The sequence below is a fragment of the Chiloscyllium plagiosum genome, unplaced genomic scaffold, assembly GCF_037043375.1.
Source record: "Chiloscyllium plagiosum isolate Xiang-an unplaced genomic scaffold, Cpla_swu_hap1 HiC_scaffold_10, whole genome shotgun sequence".
Lineage (NCBI taxonomy): Eukaryota > Metazoa > Chordata > Chondrichthyes > Orectolobiformes > Hemiscylliidae > Chiloscyllium > Chiloscyllium plagiosum.
The window spans coordinates 26,769,098-26,790,190 of record NW_028270148.1 but is presented as its reverse complement, the minus strand read 5'-3'; the positions used below and the strand labels follow the sequence as shown (position 1 = coordinate 26,790,190).

At 40.8% G+C, this 21,093-nt stretch overlaps 1 protein-coding gene across 1 annotated transcript in view; it reads right to left on the bottom strand.

The window, feature by feature from the left end:
- Positions 1–21,093, bottom strand: part of ryr2a (ryanodine receptor 2a (cardiac)) — a 769,474-nt gene that overhangs the window by 498,908 nt on the left and 249,473 nt on the right. The window contains exon 3 of the mRNA XM_087991236.1: positions 4,669–4,777. Within this exon, the coding sequence (XP_087847362.1) occupies positions 4,669–4,777 (109 nt within the window). The remainder of the gene's footprint in view (positions 1–4,668; positions 4,778–21,093) is intronic.

The following is a 21,093-nucleotide window of genomic DNA, read 5'->3' as shown; positions in this document are numbered from 1 at the left end:
AGCTCTCCATTAATATTGCAAAGAGGAGCAAACTGGATCTGCCGTGCTCAAGTCTCTGACCTTCAAACCTTCTAGATCAAAGACAAAAGTGCTATCTACTGACCCACAGTACCCAAAGTACAGCAGCATGAATGGACCTCAGTTGAAAATTTGAAAATTGTCAGCTGAACACATTAAATACTCATCTGCTTGGCACCTAAATGATAAGCTCTGAACTAATAGTTTTAAAAGATACAGTCTGGAAATTACAGGTTGTGACATTATCGTAGAGAGAATTAATGTCATCTTTCATTTGGCATTTAAGTACCAATGAGTTAATGCCTCCAAATATCAAACAGCATAATAGTATCTATACCATAAGTGCTTGTACAATAATATAAATCTACTGAAGTCAATATATCATTCTGAGTCATAGTCATCGAGTTATAGAGATGTACAACACAAAAAACAGACCCTTTGATCCAACCCGTCCATGCCGACCAGATATCTCAACCCAATCTAGTCCCATCTGCCAGCACCCAGCCCATATCCCTCCAAACCCTTCCTATTCATATACCCATCCAAATAGCTTTTAAATGTTGCAATTGTACCAAAAGGAAACTAAACCAGAAAACGTAGCTAATCAAATCATTCAGGTGATCTGAGAAAACCTGACAACATGTAACAATGAACATAAATATCAGGTGATGATCCATTATGATTGGTTACAGAATACATTTAGCATTGCAGTGTATGAAAGCAAAGTCTATCAAATGAACAAAACACGATGCAGAAAAAGAAAATGAAACAGCAGCATTTAGGATGAGAAGTTTAGATTGTAAACACATCATTATCAACATTAGTAATAATAGTAAGAATTGGAATGTCCCACAGGTGCACAAAGTAGTATGATTACTTTACTCCTGAAAGTAGCTTGGAACTTGCAACCCTTACTTATACTCAGATAGGATGTTTATTTCTATTGACAATAAAACAATGTTATTTACAGGAGCAGACAACGTGGAAGAAAATACTCATGGCGCAAGAGTCACAGAGATGTACAGCACAGAAACAGCCCCTTCGGTCCAACCTGTCCATGCCGACCAGAAATCCCAACCCAATCTAGTCCCACCTGTCAGGACCCGGCACATATCCTTCAAACCCTTCCTATTCATATACATCCATGCCTTTCAAATGTTGCAATTGTACCAGCCTCCACCACTTCCTCTGGCAGCTCATTTCATAAGGTAACACCCTCTGTGTGAAAAAGTTGCCCTTGGGTCTCTTTTATATCATTCCCGTCTCCACCTAAACTTATGCCCTCTAGTTCTGGACTCTGCCATTGCAGGGAGAAGGCTTTGTCTATTTGTCCTATTCATGCCCCTCGTGATTTTATAAGCCTCTATAAGATCACTCCTCACTGTCTGATGCTCCAGGAAAACAGCCCCAGTCTATTCAACCTCTCCTTATAGCTCAAATCCTCCAACCCTGGCAACATCCTTGTAAATATTTTCTGAACCCTTTCAAGTTTCACAACATCTTACCTATAGAAAGGAGAACAGAATTGATCGCAATATTCCAACAGTGTCCAAGCCAATGTCCTGTACAGCCGCAAAATGGCTTCCCAACTCCTATACTCAATACTCTGACCATTATAGGAAAGCACACCAAACGCCTTCTTCACTATCCTAACTACCTTCGACTCCACTTTCAAGGAGCTATGAACCTGCACTCCAAGGTCTCTTTGTTCAGCAACACTCCCCAGGCCCTTACCATTAAGTGCATAAGTTCAGCTAAGATTTGCTTTCCCAAAATGCAGCACCTCATATTTATCTAAATTTAACTCCATCTGCCACTTCTCAGCCCATTGGTCCATCTGATCAAGATCCCATTGTAATCTGAGGTAACCCTCTTCGCTGTCCACTACACCTCCAATCCTTAGAAGATTGGGAAAGAAAGTAAGAGTATACTTAAGAGGGAAATCAGCAGGGCAAAGCGAGGACATTAGCTTTGGCAAATAGAATTATGGAGAATCCAAAGGGTTTTTACAAAGACATTAAGGACAAAAGGGCAACTAGGGAGAGAATAGGGCCCCTCAAAGACCAGCAAGGCAGCCTTTGTGTGGAGCCACAGAAAATGGGGGAGATATTAAATGAATATTTTGCATCAGTATTTACTGTGGAAAACGATATGGAAGATCTAGACTGTAGGGAAATAGATGGTGACATCTTGCAAAATGTCCAGATTACAGAGGAGGAAGTGCTGGATGCCTTGAAACGGTTAGAAGTGGATAACTCCCCATGATATGATCAGGTGTGAGAACGCTGTGAGAAGCTAGAGAAGTGATTACTGGGCCTCTTGCTGAGATATTTGTATCACCGATAGTCACAGGTGAGGTGCCGGAAGACTGGAGGTTGGCAAACGTGGTGCCACTGTTTAAGAAGGGCGGTAAAGACAAGCCAGGGAACTATAGACCAGTCCAGAACTAGAGGGCATAGGTTTAGGGTGAGAGGGGAAAGATATAAAAGAGACCTAAGGGGCAACTTTTTTATGCAGAGGGTGGTACGTGTATGGAATGAACTGCCAGAGGATGTGGTGGAGGCTGGTACAATTGCAACATTTAAAAGGCATTTGGATGGGCATATGAATAGGATGGGTTTGGAGGGATATGGGCCGGGTGCTGGCAGGTGGGACTAGATTGGGTTTGGATACCTGGTCGGCATGGACGGGTTGGACTGAAGGGTCTGTTTCCATGCTGTACATCTCTATGACTCTATGACTCTAAGTTTTGCACTTTCTCTAGTAGGTACATCCACATACTGAATCGGAAAATTGTCTTATACACACTTAACAAATTCCTCTCCATCTAAACCCTTAACACAATGGCAGAACCAGTTTATGTTTGGAAAGTTAACATAACCATCCTATTATTCTTACAAATAACTGAGATCGCCTTACAAATTTGCTTCTCAATTTCCCTCTGACTGTTAGGAGGTCTATAATACAATCCCTATAAAGTTATCATCCCTTTCTTATTTCTCAGTTCCACACAAATAACTTCCCTGGATGTATTTCCGGGAATATCCTCCCTCAGTACAGCTGTAATGCCATCCCTTAACAAAAACGCCACTACCCCTCCTCTCTTGCCTCCCTTTGTGTCCTGCCTGTAGCATTTGTATCCTGGAACATTAAACTGCCAGTCCTGTCCATCCCTGAGCCATGTTTCTGTATTGCGATGATATCCCAGTCCCATGTTCCTAACCATGCCCTGAGTTCATCTGCCTTCTCTGTTCGGCCTCTTGCATTGAAATAAATGCAGTTTAATTTATCAGTCCTACCTTGTTCTCTGCCTGCCCTGACTGTTTGACTCGCCTTTGTTCTCAACTGTACCAGTCTCAGATTGAAATCTTTCCTCACTATCTCCCTGGATCCCCCCCTCCCCCTCTGCCCCCCCCCCCCCCCCCACCTTACTAGTTTAAACCCTCCCGAGCAGCTCTAGCAAATTTCCCTGCCAGTATTCAAAGTATTCTTTTCCAAGAGAAAGGTAACTATGATTAATATTTTGGTATTTCTCAAATGCACACTGCCACGTTAATGCCAGAAGTCACACAATACCAGATTACAGTCCAACTGGTTTATTTAAAAGTCACTTCACCTGAAAAAGGAGCAGCACTTCAAAAGCTTGTGATTTCAAATAAATCTCAATGACCTGGTGTCATATGACTTCTGACCTTGTCCACTCCAGTCCAAGACTGGCGCCTCTACGTCGTATTAGTGTCAACTCAACTGACTTATAATAACAATAGGTATTGTTTCTGTACCAAATATAATAAATTCTTCACTGAAGACTGTTGCATCAGACTTGAATTAAACATATCAGACTGGATATTCTGATCAGACATCTCTATTAGAATGCAGAACATGACCACTCTTGACGCCTGGGTCAGATGCCTGTAGATGGTGAACTGCAGTGTGTTGTTGCATTTGCCAATGTTTATAATTTTGCACCAGTTGTGGAACATTACTGTATATCTACGTTTCTCTTTCCACAAATGCTGCTGGAGTTTCCAACATTTTTTATTTTTATTTCAGATTTCCTGTATCTGCAGCCAGAACTTGGGAAAGCAAGATGAACAAACAACTAGTTTAACTTAGTTAGTCGTTGCTTATAATAGTTAAATTGACAGTAAGGCATTTATGAACAGTGAAACCAGAAATTATCAGATTAATGTACGATTTCCTGAAAGCTCCAGCAATAACATCCACACCATGTCATGAAAGTGACAGAAAACCTACAGCTTCACTTGGGGACAAACAATAAGGATTAGAATGCTCCAGGAACTAAAAGTCGACAACATGCCAGATTTTCGGAAATTAACTCATCTTGAAGTGAACAGAATTGTTTTCTCTTTTTCTGCAGCTCTTCCCACTGCCTCAACAAAGAAGCAATTTACGTAGTGTGCAGCTGACCCAGATTAACATTTGCAAATATCAAGAAACCTTGTGGAGGTCTTGTGGTATGGTGATAGTGTCCCAACCCCCAGACTGAGAGACCCAGGTTCAAGTCCAGCCTGCTCCAGAGGGGTGCAATAATATCTCTGAAAGGCTGGTTAGGAAAAATAGGTTATCAAAAAACCTTGTGAGGGAAAATCTTCTGTTCATTAAATGTGCCATAATTATTTTGATTACTTGCCCCTTCTGCCTTTTCCTCGTTGTTTGCCAGCATCTCTTGAAGAGCCCGAACAGAGAGGGATTGCTCCAGTACAAATGTACAGATGGAGAGATCTGGAGGGACATTCTGCAATGAAAGAAAAAAAAGTAAGGTTTAATAACCTGTTTCTCATTAGAAAGAAAAACACATTCCATCTTTATTTGTAAGGTCAATGCAATGTGTTTTTGCATTGTACCTTCAGATTGTCTAACTGTTAGTATTTCCATGTCATTTGCCAATTCTTATCTTTTTCACTTGATTATGAAAGGCTTTGAGCAGTGATGCACAGCCTTCCATCATAAGTATCATATAAAGCATTAATTTGAAGTATGAAGGGAGCAAAAAGATATGTATCGACAAAGACACAGGATTTGAAACTAGAGTAGGACAATCAGTCCCTCGAGCCTGTTCTGCCATTCAATAAGATCATGGCTGATCTGACAGTGATGTCAACTCCACCTTCGAGTCTGTCCTGCATAACCCTTGACATCCATGTCGATCAGAAATCTGTCTGGCTCAGCCTTGAATTTGTTCAACCACCCAGATGTCACTGTTCTCTGGAGAAGAGAATTCCAATGGGAACATTTCTCTTCATCTACATACACAAATAGGTAATAACTCAGTGCATAAGTACAAAATACCTGTTATTTTGAACTCAAAACATTAACTCTGTCTCCACAGATGCTATCTGACATGTTGAGCTTTGAAAGCACTTGTTTTTATTACAAAAAATGTTAAAATAGTTCAAAACTTCATGGTGGTTACAAAACAAATGTGAAGATGTGGTATTTCAGTGGTATATAACTGATCTGGAGTACCACATTAAATTATGGACATCAAAGAATAAATTGGCTCCAAGTGGATAGAATAGATTCACCAAAATGATACCAGAGTTTAAAGTTGTGAATATGAGCACAGGATGCAAAAACTTATTCTGTGTTTCTTTGAGTTTAGAAGGTCTTGTCTAAAGTGAAAAGGGATTTGATGGAATAGATGCAGAAAAACTACTTTGATTCTGATAGAGAAAGTCAGAACAATTAATGGAGCTAGGTTAGCTCAGAGTGCAATCAGAAAGCATTTTTATCACAAATGGTAATGTAAAAGTGACACTCTCACCTTCAGAAGGTTTTGGATGCTAGGTCAATTGAAAATTGAGACAAAAATCAATAGTTTGTTTTGTTAAAATTATTGGCGGTAGTTACAAATTGGCTGTAACCTAATAAAATGGTACAACAGGCTGAAGATCTGAATGGCTTACATCTATGCCTAAGTTTCTCTCAAGATGAAAACCAATTATTCTCGTACATGCTTTAAAAAAAATAAATGTAGTAACACATCATGCATCACATTATCCTGTATTTTCTTTATCATTTATAAGTTTATCAAATTTATATATAAAACATTACCACAGCCAGAATGTGCTAGATTAAAGTTTGTATTGTAATTGACAAGTCCAAGTCGAAGAGTTGGTGCTGCAAAAGCACAGGTGGTCAGGCAGCATCCGAGGGGCAGGAGAGTCAACATTTCCAAGCATAAGCTCTTCATCAGGATGCTGCTTGACCTGCTGTGCTTTTCCAGCACCACATCTTTGAATCTGATCTCCAGTATCTGCAGACTTCATTTTCTCCTAACTGACAAGTCCAAGTTTAACATTGTGCTTATGAGCTGACCAGCTACATCCTACGGTTACTAATCTTTCATGGATTAAAGTTCGGTCCTCCAACAGCTGCACAGTCTAGCTGCACTGTGTAAAATTGCACTATGCTACAACCTGCCTGTTCCAATTTCCAACAATAAATGGAGGCTTGTTTTTCACACTAAAAGTTCATTGTCTGATTCAACTTTATTGCTATGTAGCACAATGAATGATGCAAAGGACAGAATGTGCTACATGAATAAATTGATTCACATTGATAGCATATTACATAATTACAGAAGCGCTTTTGGTAACCTACAAGTATTTATTATTTCCCAGGTGGATGGTACACTCCTGCATGCTCAGGATCCAGGTTTAATAGACTTATAGCTAGGTCAACTGAGCCGAGATTCTGGTGTTTCACACTCAAATACGCAGATTGGACACAACAGCTTTAGTGATGCATGTGCTGATTTCTGCATGTGGCAGAATGGGTGGTGATTGTAGAGCTTAGGTATGTAAAGAGCTCAACAGCCTCCAGAGTCAGAAACTGCTGGTGAAACTCAGCAGGTCTGGTAGCATCTATGTAAAGAAAGCAGAGTTTTCAGACACGAAATACTAACTCTGTTTTATATTTCACAAGGAAGAGTTTTTACAGCAAGTTGTTTTTTGTTTCAGATCTCCAGCATCCACAGTTCTTTGTATTATTTTAGCCTCCAGAGTCACATCGCCAATATCAATAAATGACAATATGAAAACATTCCATATGTATTTTCCTGATGCTGGTGGTCACACATAAGTCATTACAGGTATGAGAAAGTGTGTCCATTTGCTGATGAGGTGCTTGGCATGGAATTCTGGTGTAACATCATCTGTGTCAAGCAACTCTCTGCAGAGGGTTTGGCATATCTTCATCTTCAATCTCAAATAAACATGGCTGAACAGCTGTCTATCAGTTCTGGTAGCTAAGTAGATAACCTCTGTACATAATCTAAAGATGCATGACAGCAACAAAGAGACGAATATGTCAAGGAATGTGGGCACTAGGACTCAACTACGGGTCCCTAATGCTTTCAATGTTGCCCAGTCATGGTTGACCTTACCATTCTGTTATTAAAGAAAGAGATCACATTTGAGTAGTTTCGGTGGGAAACCAATTTTCTCCAGTAGTTTAAATAGCCTATCACTGCTTACATGGTCAAAGGCTTTGGTGAGATTGATGAAAGCAATATATTACAGCATCCTTTGTTCACAGTATTTCTCCTGCAGCAGTTTCCAGTCTGAAAACATCCTATCAGCTCTAGCTCTTCCAGATCTGAAACCATATTGAGAGTTGGTGAAGATATTCAGCAATGATTTTTAGTCTGACAAAAGGAACACAGGCAACTGCTTGAACAAAAACAAGCCGAGATGGTTGTTCCAATCACTGCGTTTGCTGTTGTTCTTTCCCAGGCCCATGACCTCTGTATCACACATAGCGTGGGGTGCTACCTCTTACCTCCACAAAGACGGAGACTTAAATGCAAATACTGCAGGACTGTTGGTTTCCCATGTATAATGGGTTCAGGTTCTATAGCATCAGCACCTGGAGCTTTGCCCATGACAAGCAAGTCAGTAGCTTTGCTAAACTCCCCCATTGTCTGTTCAACATACACTTCTTTTCATGACAGCAAGGCTTTCTGTGATATCTGGAGCATCCTTGGCGGCCGTGTTCTCGCTGAAATTGAACTCCAGTTCATGATCCACTCATCTCATCAAGAACTCATTGCACTGGGTGATGACCTCCCCTACGTTGTTTTCAACTGAACCATTTTCTTTGCTGATGGTCCTGCTGCATTTTTGATCCCATCATGCATGCTTCTGACATTCCCTACATTGAAACAGATCTGGATATTCTGGGAAACTGGCAATCAGTGATGACCAGATTGAAGTGGTCTGTTCTAAACAAAGATGTTAGTGATACAAAGCTCACGGTAGAAGCAAAAGTCATCTATGTTCTCATTTATCTTTCTCAGACTATGATGTGTGAGACAGCAGGGGAATGTTCATGAACATAGTCCTGGGAATGGATATTAAGTGGTATGAAGTGTACCCAGCTATAACCATGCGGATGACTGTTAATGCCCTCCAGGCATTTACAGATGAGCAATTGACAATAGCTTGCCATCATCACTTGCTTCGTAAGAGCATTTTTTAAAACATGGGGAACGCTCTCAGCTCTGAGTCCACAGGTGGCTGCTTTAAATTCCACTCCACAACCTCATTGCAAAAACTTGTCAACATTTTAGTAGAGAAAGAACTGGCATTTATCTAGGAACTTTCACATAAATGCAGTAGCCCAAAGTACTTCACAATCATGTATGTATTTTGGAGTGTTACATTTGGAAACACAGCAGTTAATTTGTGCACAGCAGCGATTCCACTAACAGCAAGTGAAATAAATTATCATTTAATCTAATTGACTGATGGATAGATGTTAGCCAAGGACAACTGTTTTGTTCTGTGTCAAATAGAGCTGTGGAGTCCTTTACATTTTCCTTAAACAGAAATCCAGGATTAAGCTGGCCTTATTGCACAATGCAATTTTCCTTCTTGAATGTATAAGATTATCAACCCAACTCAGTTACACAAATCTCAAAATGAATAAGTTCTGACTCAGAGGGGGAAATGCAATTACAAAAGCAGCTTAACATCTGAAAGGGAAATGCAATTTAAAAGTGCTGCTTCCATTTCAAAAGACATCAGATTCTCTCCTGCCAATTCAAGTGAATATATAGATGTCTTACAGCACTGTTCAATATAGGACAGATTTTTCCCAATGTTCTCACCAAGATTCAAAAATAGCAACTTTGTTCACTTTCTGATGCTCTATCTTCAAAATGTTTCAATACCATTTAATTACTCGAGTTAGCTGTCATTCTCTGTAGTTTCTCATTCTTGCTTGAAAGAATGGTTTCTTTTGGTTTTGAAGTTTTGGGGATCAGAACCATTTCAGTGGCAAATCAATGTGGTAAAAAGGAAGTGTCCAGGATAAAGAACCAGACCAGTGCTCCCATTTTCTTGTCCTCAAAAGGGCAGCACGCTATCAGTTTCAAAAATAACCCTTAACTCATTTACTGGAGCATTGAATGAAACCTGCCAGCAGCTTTTCCACTTCAGTCACCAGCCTTATTTGTACATTACGGCTGCTTTAGGATGCTTTAGGCTGCTCTCTTTCAGATATCCGGTTATCTAAGGAATGCTTTACTCAAAAAGCAAAACATAGTTAATCTATCATCTGCCAAAGTTCTGCCTCTGGCAAATTATTTCTCCTTTTAAAGAGATTTCCCATTATCAAAATTGAGGACACATTTTCAGTCACAATACATGTTCATATGGCTAATGGCATATACCAGAGGAAATATTCATGATATTAATATTGCAAATTATGCATTGTGCTTTGTAACATTAAGGTAGACAAGCAGGAGGCTGGAAGAACACAGCAATCCAGGCAGCATCAGGAGGTTGAGTTTCGACTGTAACCCTTCTTCAGGACTGGGGATGAGTGAAAGGGGAGCTGCCGATAAAAGGGGGAGGGGCGTTGTGGTGAGGTGAACACAGGTTGAGGGTACAACCTGGTTGGTCGAATGGGAGGAATGAATCCAGTTGGTAGCTAGAAGGAAGGGAAGGGAGGGAGAATGGTAGCTAGAGGAATGGAAGGGAGAGGGAGGGACTAGAAAGGGAATCAGGGAATGGGAAGGGAGGTTATTTGAAACTGAAGAACTCAAAGCCTGATTTTAACATGGAGCTGCTTTAAGGAAGGGATGACATGCAAGTGCTCTACAGACCGATAACATTTTAAAAATTATGGATTTCTCAAGTCAAAAGATCACATGACAAGATTTCATGTTTCAAGATTTTTGTTGTAACAGACAAATCAAAATCAACTTCAACTAAACATTACTCAGAGGGCAGCACACACTAAAGAGTATTCCTAATTAAAGTCTTACCAAACTGAAAGCTCTGCACCACATTTATACATTACTCAAGTTCTCAAAACATCCACAGTCTTTTATGTCAAGTCTCAGATGCGTTCTAGAGATTTTATAGGCTATCTTTTCTCTACCTCACTGAGGGAATTCTCTTCTGGAAGAATTCTTCAACAAGCCAGGTGGAGAATTGCAAACATTACACATTACACCATTGTTCAAAACAAATTACATAGGAAACCCCATCAAATACAGACCAATCAGTAGTGAGAAAACCTCCAGAAAACACAATATGAAATAGAATTAATAACATTAGGGGCAAATATAGATTCATTAGGGAGAGAGAACAAGGGCTTCTTCAAGGATCAAAGGAACGGTTAATTGATTTGCTGGAGTTGTTTGGATAACAGCAGCGATTTGATGAAGATAATGTTTCCAATCTTTTGTAGATGAATTACCAAATGACATTCAATGCAGTGCCATACAATAGACTTGTGAGAAAGGTTATAGCTCATGGAATAAAGGGTGGTAATGTGGCTACAACAGTGTTGACAAGGAGAAATTGTTTCCACTAGAAAATGGATCAAGAATGAGCGGGCAATGATTTACAGTGATTCACGAATAAATAAATGCATTATGACCAAAAATCATTTTCGTGCAATGGGTGGTTCGGGTCAAGAATGTTCTGCCTGGAAGTGAGGTAGAAGCAGGTTCAATCAAGTCACTCAAGAGGACATTAGCGGTTTATTTAAACAGAAATATTGTGGAGGGGTATGAGGAAAGGTCAGGAGAATGGCACTAAGTCATGCTGCTCATATCAAGAATCAGTGCAGACACAATGGACTAAATAGCATTTTGCAATAATCCTGTGATTCTGTGCTAAAACCTACACTTGTACCCTCAATAGATTTTGAGAGGCATAGTGTGAAAAAGCACAGCAGGTCAGGCAGCATCTGAGGAACAGGAGAATCGACATTTCGGGCATAAGCTACTGCCTGAAACATTAATTCTACTGTTCCTCGGGTGCTGCCTGACCTGCTGTGCTTTTCCAGCACTACACTCTCGACTCTGATCTCCAGCACCTGCGGTCCTCATTTTCTCCCATATTTTGAAAGGCCCTGTCCCGTTAGCAACCAGTTCACATGAACTGGTCTCTAGGCAGAATCAGCAGGAGTTTGCCTTCCCTTCCCCCTCAAATGAATCAATTTTAACTTGCATTAAAGGAGAGAGTTTAAAACATAACCATCTTATAATGGCCAACACTAAATTTGCAAAGATATCTTAAATTTGAATCCAAGTCTATTTTAACTTCCGGGCCTCATCCAAATTAAACAGAAAATTTCACAACCAATGGTGTCAGAAATAGAATGTCTACCATCTTCCTGCTGGCTTCGAGAGGTGTATTCAAAGTGAAAATGCTCCTCTTAATAGAAGGTTGCATTACTGGCTAGTTTCACTGTTGAGTTGTTGCAATTTGTAACTTGGTCAATAATAAGTCATGGCCTCAGCTTCCACGGTTTCAGAGGTCAAAAAGTTAGGATGTGATGGGAAATTATCAAAAAGAATCCATAACTAGGCCTTCATCAAGATTGAAAATATATAATTGTGTCAGGTTCAGGGATATCATTCCCAGGAGGCACAGGGAAAACAGCCCCAGCCTATTCAACCTCTCCGAGGAGGATGCTGCCTGAACTGCTGAGCTTTTCCAGCAACACTAATCCAGAATCTGGTTTCCAGCATCTGCAGTCATTGTTTTTACCTATTCAGCCTCTCCCTATAGCTCGAATCCTCCAACCCTGGAAACATCCTTGTAAATCTTTTCTGAAACCTTTCAATTTCACAACATCTTACCTATAGGAAGGAGACCAGAATTGCACGCAATATTCCAACAGTGGCCTAACCAATGTCCTGTACAGCCGCAACATGACCTCCCAACTCCTATACTCAATATTCTGACCAATAAAGGAAAGCATACTAAACACCTTCTTCACTATCCTATCTATGTGCAACTCCGTTTTCAAGGACCTATGAGCCTGCACTCCAAGGTCTCTTTGTTCAGCAACACTCACTAGGACCTTACCATTAAGTGTATAAGTCTTGCTAAAATTTGCTTTCTCAAAATGCAGCACCTCACATTTATCTAAATTAAACTCCACTTCTCCACTTCTTTGCCACTTCTCAGCCCATTGGCCCATCTGATCAAGTTCCCGTTGCAATCTGTGGTAACCTTCTTCACTGTCCACTACACTTCCAATTTTGATGTCATCTGCAAGCTTACTAACTATACTTCTTATGCTCACATCCAAACTATTTATATAAATGATGAAAAGTAGTGGACCCACTACTGAAAAACAACCCACCACCACCCTCTGCCTCCTACCTTTCAGCCCATTCTGTATCCAAATTATCCCTGTATTTCATGAGATCTAACCTTGCTCACCAGTCTCTCATGAGAAACTTTGTTGAACATCTCACTGAAGTCCATATAGATCATACCCACCACTCGGCCCTCATCAATCTTCTATGTTACTTCTTCAAAAAACTCAATCAAGTTTGTGAGGTATGAATTCCCTTGCATAAAGCCATTTCGTCTATACCTAATCAGTCCTTGCCTTTCCAAATACATGTATATCCTGTCCCTCAGGATTCTCTCCAACAACTTGCCCACCACCAATGACAGGCTGACTGGTCTATAGTTCCCTGGCTTGTCCTTATCACCGTTAGCCAACCTCCTGTCTTCCAGCACCTTACCTGTGACTCTCGATGATACAAATATCTCAGCAAGAGACCCAGCAATCACTTCCCTAGCTTCTCACAAAGTTCTAGTGTACACCTGATCAGGTCCTGAGGATTTATCCACTTTAATGCGTTTGATCTCTATTGGGCATGGAGATCAAAACCAATACATCTTGATCATCCCAAATTAATCAATAAGCATGAAGCAAGCACTTCCTCCTCTGTAATATGGACATTTTTCAAGATGTCACCATCTATTTCCCTACATTCTATATCTTCAATGTCCTTTTTCACAGTAAATACTGATGCAAAATACTCATTTAGTATCTCCCCCATCTCCTGCGGCTCCACACAAAGGCCGTTTTGCTGATTTTTGAGGGGCCCTATTCTCTTCCTGGTTACCCTTTTGTCCTTAATGTATTTGTAAAAACCCTTTGGATTCTCCTTAATTCTATTTGCCAAAGCTATGTCATGTTCCCTTTTTACCCTCCTGATTTCTCTCAAGTATATTCCGACTGACTTTATACTCTTCTAAGGATGCACTTGATCTATCCTGTCTATATCTGACATATGCTTCCTTCTTTTTCTTAACAAAGCCTCAATTTCTTTAGTCATCCTGCATTCCCTATACCTACCAGCCTTTCCTTTCACTCTGACAGGAATATACTTTATCTGGACTCTTGTTATCTCACTTCTGAAACCTTCCCATTTTCCAGCCATCCCTTTACCTGCGAACATCTGTCCCCAATCAGCTTTCGAAAGTTCTTGCCTAATCCCATCAAAATTGGCCTTCCTCCAATTTAGAACTTCAACTTTTAGATCTGCTCTATCCTTTTCTATCACTATTTTAAAATTAATAGAATTATGGTCGCTGGCCCCAAAGTGCTCCCCCACTGGCACAGCCACCTGCCCTGCCTTATTTCCCAAGAGTAGGTCAAGTTTTGCACCTTCTCTAGTAAGTACATCTACATACTGAATCAGGTATTTTCTTGTACATACTTAACAAATTCCTCTGCATCTAAACCCTGAATACTACAGCAGTCCCAATCTATGTTTGGAAAGTTAAAATCCACTACCATAACCAATCTATTATTCTCACAGATAACTGAGATCGCCTTACAAATTTGTTTCTCAATTTCCCTCTGACTATTAGGGGGTCTATAATACAATCCCAATAAGGTGATCATCCCTTTCTTATTTCTCAGTTCCACACAAATAACTTCCCTGGATGTATTTCCGGGAATATCCTCCCTCAGTACAGCTGTAATGCTATCCCTTATTAAAAACACCACTCCACCTCTCTCTTGCCTCCCTTTCTGTCCTTTCCATAGCATTTGTATCCCGGAACATTAAGCTGCCAGTCCTGTCCATCCCTGAGCCATGTTTCTGTAATTGATATGATATCCTAGTCCCATGTTCCTAACCATGCCTTGAGTTCATCTGTCTTCCCTGTTAGGCCCCTTGCATTGAAATAAATGCAGTTTAATTTATCAGTCCTACCTTGTTCTCTGCTTTGTCCCTGCCTGCCCTGACTGTTTGACTCGCCTTTATTTTCAACTGTAGCAGTCTCAGATTGAAATCTTTCCTCACTATCTCCCTGGGTCCCACACCCCACCTTACTAGTTTAAATCCTCCCGAGCAGCTCTAGCAAATCTCCCTGCCAGTACAGTAGCCTCCTTTCAATTTAGGTCCAATATGTCTTTTTGTACAGGTCATTTCTACCCCAAAACAGCTTCCAAAGATCCAAAGATGTGAATCATTCTCCTGTACACCAGCTCCTCAGCCATGCTCTATCCTCCTATTCCTGCCCTCACTATCCCGTAGCACCAGGAGCAATCCAGATATTACTACTCTCGAGGACCTCCTTTTTAAATTCCTGCCTAACTCTCTGTAATCTCCCTTCAGAATCTCAGCCTTTTCCCTTCCTATGTCATTGGTTCCAATGTGGACAATGACCTCCTGCTGGCCCCTCTCCCCCTAGGAAACATTCTGCACCCTCTCTGAGACATCCTTGATCCTGGCACCAGGGAAGCAACACACCATTCTGATTTTTCGCTGCTGGCCACAGAAACATCTGTCTGTACCTCAGACTAGAGAATCCCCTAAGACAATTGATCGCTTGGAACCCCACGTACCTCTCATTACATTAGAGCCAGTCTCAATGCCAGAAACTTGGCTGTTCGTACTACATTATTGAAAGTTATTGGAAAACTTGCCAAGACGTTTCAGCATCTTGGATGGAAGTGAAGCAAAGTCTGATTCCAGTCAGTACTGTATCATTTGACTGACACCAGCATCCTGCAATCATCCTTGGTACAAAGGTACCAGGTTCAAAGCAGTTGAAGGTCCGCTGCAGCTTAATAGTTTTGCTTGTCATTTCCTCATTTTACTTTGTCTTTTGTTATTTAACTGGCTGACATTGAAAAGTCATACAAAATCTAGAGGCAGAAGCAATCAATTACCTCAGTGTAACAGCTGGCACCTCAGACGCTAGTTCGCCATAATATTGGGCATGGAGATCAAAACCAATACATCTTGATCATCCCAAATTAATCAATGAGCATGAAGCAAGCACCAAACTCACCAATGTGTTGAGCTAGCCAGTTGTATTGGATTTCAACCAGTAGATTTTACTACAGTCCCATTCTTCTCTCTCAATCCCAACATCTCTCAAATTCCCCCAAGGTAGGACTTTCAAGGTATGAGCACCATTCAACCTGTTATTTGAATATCCCTGGGATGTGACTTTGCCACATTGGGTTCATGATCCCAGATGTTTGTGGCTGTTCTTTGCACATTCAACTGACCTGGAATTGTCTAAATTGGATCCTGATTGAACGTATGGGCACTAGAAATTGATTTATTAATATTCCTCTTATTGATCAGTAACGTGGCAGTGGTTTTACAACTGTGCAACATGTTAGCCCACCTGAGAACTGAACACATTTTATGCAACCAGCAACAAAGTAAGGCAAGATGAAACAACTCACAAATGTTGTAGAATCCTTACTGTGCAGATAGATGACATTCAATCCATTACGTGCCTATCGACCCCTACCCTAGCCCCGTGATCCTACATTTGCCACAACTATTCCCAACCTAGTTTGCAACTCCCCGGACAATATGGACAACTTAACATGGTGCTCCCACCTAACCTGAACATCTTTGGACTGTGGGAGGAAACAGGAGACCTGGAGAAAACCCACACGGTTGGGGGGACCATGCAAACTCCATAGAAATAGTCACGCAAGGCTGGATTTGAACCTGGATCCCTGGCACTGTGAGGCAGCAGTGCTAACCACTGAGCCAACGTGCTCCCTGCAAATTTCATTCAATTTAGTTTCAGAAATAACTAGAATGGAATAGCCTTTATTGTCACAAATACTCAATGAGTACAGTGAAAAATATATCCGCCGCAATTACAGCGTCAATTTGTATAGAAAAGTATCTCGGCACAGCTTCATTAGTTACAAGATTGAGACAATACAGAAATAAACATCCAGCAACTATTCCATTACTGTTACATTTGGAAAGTATTTGGATGCCTCTATCTGGTATTTTCTTGTCTCTGCCCTATTTAAGTCCAGGCAGAAAATCACATTGATAGTTTTACAAGCACACAGCTAATTAAGGCTCTTAAATGGGCTACTGCCTGTGTAAGGGCATCATCCCACTCCCAGTGATACTCACAAAGAGGTAGATCACTCAAAATGTGGGAGTCCCGAGAAGCAAACCTCCCTCCGGGGCAAATCATTTGTTCAACACCTTACCACCCGCCTCTCCCACCAAGGTTCTGTGACTTCCACACCCCACACCATCCCCTATGCATTCAACAAATACCATCCGAAGCCTCTGAAATGCTAGTCCTGTGCCACTTATTTAATGTACATTTTATTTTTTTCTTGTTTCAAAACAATCTATTTATTGGTTACACAAGGCTAGCATTGTATCATATCCAACTGTCTTCCTGATGAAGGGCTTTTGCCCGAAACGTCGATTTCGAAGCTCCTCGGATGCTGCCTGAACTGCTGTGCTCTTCCAGCACCACTGATCCAGAATCTGGTTTCCAGCATCTGCAGTCATTGTTTTTACCTCATATCCAACTGTGTCATACTGTTTCTTTGGATTATTCTGCCTGTGAGCAAACCAGCCTGAGCTTTAACCTGAAAGCAATGGCCTGATAGTACCCTACAACTTTCACTGCAAAGCAGATCAGAAAACTCACTGCTATGATATACCAAAGAAAGAGAGCTTGCTGGCTCCATGGCACAATATCGCACATATAATTGCAGGCTCCAGTTAACAGATGTGTCTATCGACTCATACAAACTGCTTTTCTATTATCAACATGAGGGAAGATTGTCTGAAAGTCTAACAATTACTTTGTGTGGAAGTTCAAGTGAAGCAGATTGAGCAACTGCTATGGAATGAAGCATTGCTGTCAATAAACTGGGTAACACTACAGTTCAGGTTTTCACACCTCAACATTTTCTCAGATAGGAATGATCTCCTCTTTAAGTACAACACAGTGTTTGGCTTGCAAGAATGCTGACATTATTTTCCGGAGTAAGAGCTCCCAAGATCTCCTGTTGTCAGAAGAATGAGCTGCTGCGATATTATTGCGTTTGAGAAACACTCTTTTTACTGCAATATATTTGTTCTTCTAATGTAAATGTTTAAGTGAAAAGCACAATCTACAATAAAATGCTCAACCTGCATCATCATCAGGCAGTGTTACAGAGACATTCTGCTGCAAAATTAATACTGGTTGACAGCCCAAATCCATTTGCAGAGAACAGCTTCTATAATGTGCAAAAGCTGACACTTATTGCCATTCAGTGTAAAACAAAGCACCAGTCTGAGTAAAGTGTGCTCTGGTGAGGCATCAATGTCGAAAGCATTTAAAACTGTTTTTTTAAACCTAATTTCAAGGCCTGGTAATTATAAATGTTTGTCCAACTATTGCCCTTGTCTCTCTTTTCTTTTAACTCTATAGATTGAAATAGTCATTTCACTAGGGTGTCACTTTGTAAGCCTCTCTGACAAGCGAAAGGCTGGCATACTTGCAAGAATTCTCCAGGATCTACACCAATGTGGTAGAATGTACTTAATACTGCAATGATATTACAGCATTGCAGGTAGAAACAGATCCAGCAGTAAACAGACAGTAATAGTGCCATTAGCAGCAGGAAGACTTGAAGATTTTTCCAATGTAGCCTTAAAAAAAAGTAATAGTACTATATGTTAGTCCATTTTGCTACTTGGTCTTGATTGAGTGGGCTTTATGCACAGCAATGCAATTTGTGCTTCTGTTACTTTCAGGAAGCTCCGCAGCCAGAAAGTAAAGCTACTCTCAGCCAAAGGAAGTGGGAGGAATAACCGTGGATCGATGAGGTGTGGAGAAGAGCAGGCCAGGAGCAGACATATTTAAAAGTGACGTGCCAAGCTAATCAAGCTAAAATACGGGACTATGTAGATGCTAAACTGCGGAAGTACCATGTGACAAACAGAGCAGAGCGATCCCACAACCAACAAATTAGATTATAAATCTGAAGAGCTGTCAGTTCCAGTTTTGAATGGTGTCAGATAATTAAATAATTAGTTGGAGGAGGAAGTCCACAAATATCCTCAGGGAGTGGGAAGCCTAGCATAAAAGTGCAAAAGAGAAGGCTAAAATATTTGCAGTCATTTTTAGCTTGTAATGTTGAATGGATGGCACATCTCAGCATATTCCTGAGGTCTCCAGATTCACAAATGATAAGTAACAATCAATTTCACTCAGACCACAAGATCTCAAAGGTAAGACGAAGGCACTGATTACAGCAGAGACCGTGAGACCTGACAGCATCTCAGGTGAAGACTTGTGCTTCAGAATTAGCAATGTCCCACCAACTCCAGTAGAGCTGCAATACTGAAAATATTTATTTAAATTATCCAGATAGCTACTGTCCACAAAAAGTAGGACAAATTTAGCCTGGCTTTTCAGTCTACTCTCAATCATCAGCAAAGTGAAGAAAGTTGTCACTGGGGGTGCTTTATAAAGTGATCCAATGTTCAGTTTGAATTTCACAAGGAACATTTGATTATAGCTTTGGTTTAACCATGGGAAAAAGAACCCAGATTGAAGAAATGAAGTCAAATCAAGTGAGCATTTGACTGAGCATGGCATCAAGGATACATCTCAAAATTGAAGGTAACTGGAATTGATAAAAGGCTCTACACACTGGTTAGAGTCATAACTAGTACAAAGGAAAATGATTATGCTTGTTGGCGGCCAATCATCTCAGTCCCAGGTAGGAGTTCCTCAAGATAGTGTCCTAGGCCCCACTATCTTCAGCTGCTTCATCAATAACCTTCTCTGCGTCATAAGGTCAGAACTGGCGATGTTCACCAATGATCACACTATCCCCAGAAATGGAAGGTGTCCCCGTCCAAATGCAATAATAACTGGACAATATCCAGGCTTGGCTGAAAAATGGCAAGTAACATATATGCTACATAAATACCAGGCAATGACCATCTCCGATGAGAGAGAATTTAACCACCACCCCTTAAAATTCAATGGCATTACCATCACCAAATCCCCAGCTACCAACATCCTGGCGAGAGGTTACCATTGACCAGAAACTGAACTGGACTCACCATATAACACAGTAGCTAAAACAGCAGATTAGAGCCCAGAAATCCTGCAGTGCTTAACTCACCTCCTGACTCCCCAAAGCCTGTTCACTATCCACAATCAAAAAATCAGGAGTTTGGTGGAATATTTGCTACTTGTCTGGATTAGTGCAGTTCCGACAATACTCACGAAGCTTGACACCATCCAGGACAAAGCAGTCTGTTTTAGTGGCACCACATCCACAACATCCAGTCACTCCAACACCAATGCTCAGTAGCAGCAATGTGTACTATCTACAATATGCACTGCAGAAATTTGTCAAAGACTGCACATTCCACACCCACAGCCACTACCATCTAGAACATCCAGGGTAGTGTACATATATGGGTATAACACCATCTCCAAGTTCCAATCAAAGTGTCTCACAGTCCTGACTCTGAAATATATCACTGTTCCTTCACAATTGCAGGGTCAAAGTCCTGGAATTCTCACCCTAATGGCATTGTGGATCTACCAACAGCACATGGATTACTGTGATTCAAGAAGGCAGCTCACCACTAACTTTTCGAGGACAATTAGGGCTAGGCAATAAATGCTGGCCCAGCTAGCAATGCCCACGCCCCGCAAGTAGATTTCTAAAAAGTCAGGGGCAAGGAATTCTGTAGTATGCAAGTCACTTCTTGACACAAAAGTCTATCCACCAACTATAAAGCACAACTTAGTAATGGTAAAGGAATATTCCCCACTTGTCTGGATGTATGCAGCTCCAATTATACTCACAAAGTTTGACACCATCTGGAATAAAGCAGCTCATCCATCATTCTAAACATTCACTCCCTCCATCACCAGATGGAGTATGCAATATTTACAAGACATACATGTAAATGCCTAAAAACACGCAACAACTTGCCAGGATCCTGCAACTTCCAAATGCACTATCTCTACCACATAGAATGATGTGGGAACATCACCACCTGGAAGTTCCATTGCAAGACACAATCATTCTGATTTGGAACTGCATCACTGTCCTTCACTCTCAGAGTCAAAATCCTTCAACTCACTTCCTAATAGCACTTTGTGTCTAACCTATACTGGATGCGTTGCAGCAGTTCATGAACACAGCTAAGCAAAACTTTAAAAGGCATTTGGAGATGGCAATAAAATTGGAGCCTCACCCACAAACAAAATTTTAAAGCATGACATTTGAAGGGCTCTTCCTGTGTTTCTGCCCACATTTTCAATGTTTCCAAGGTTGTTATTCCACAAAAACCTTCCACGTTGTAAATGGGGAACAATTTTAATGCAGCAGCCCAGAAACATCATTGAACATGGTATAGCACTGGTTACATCCTATAAACCCACATAAAAGTTATCACAAAGCACACATGGCCAAATGAAAGCTAAAAAGATTCAATTAAGGCCTTTTGATGAGTCTCCATGAAGG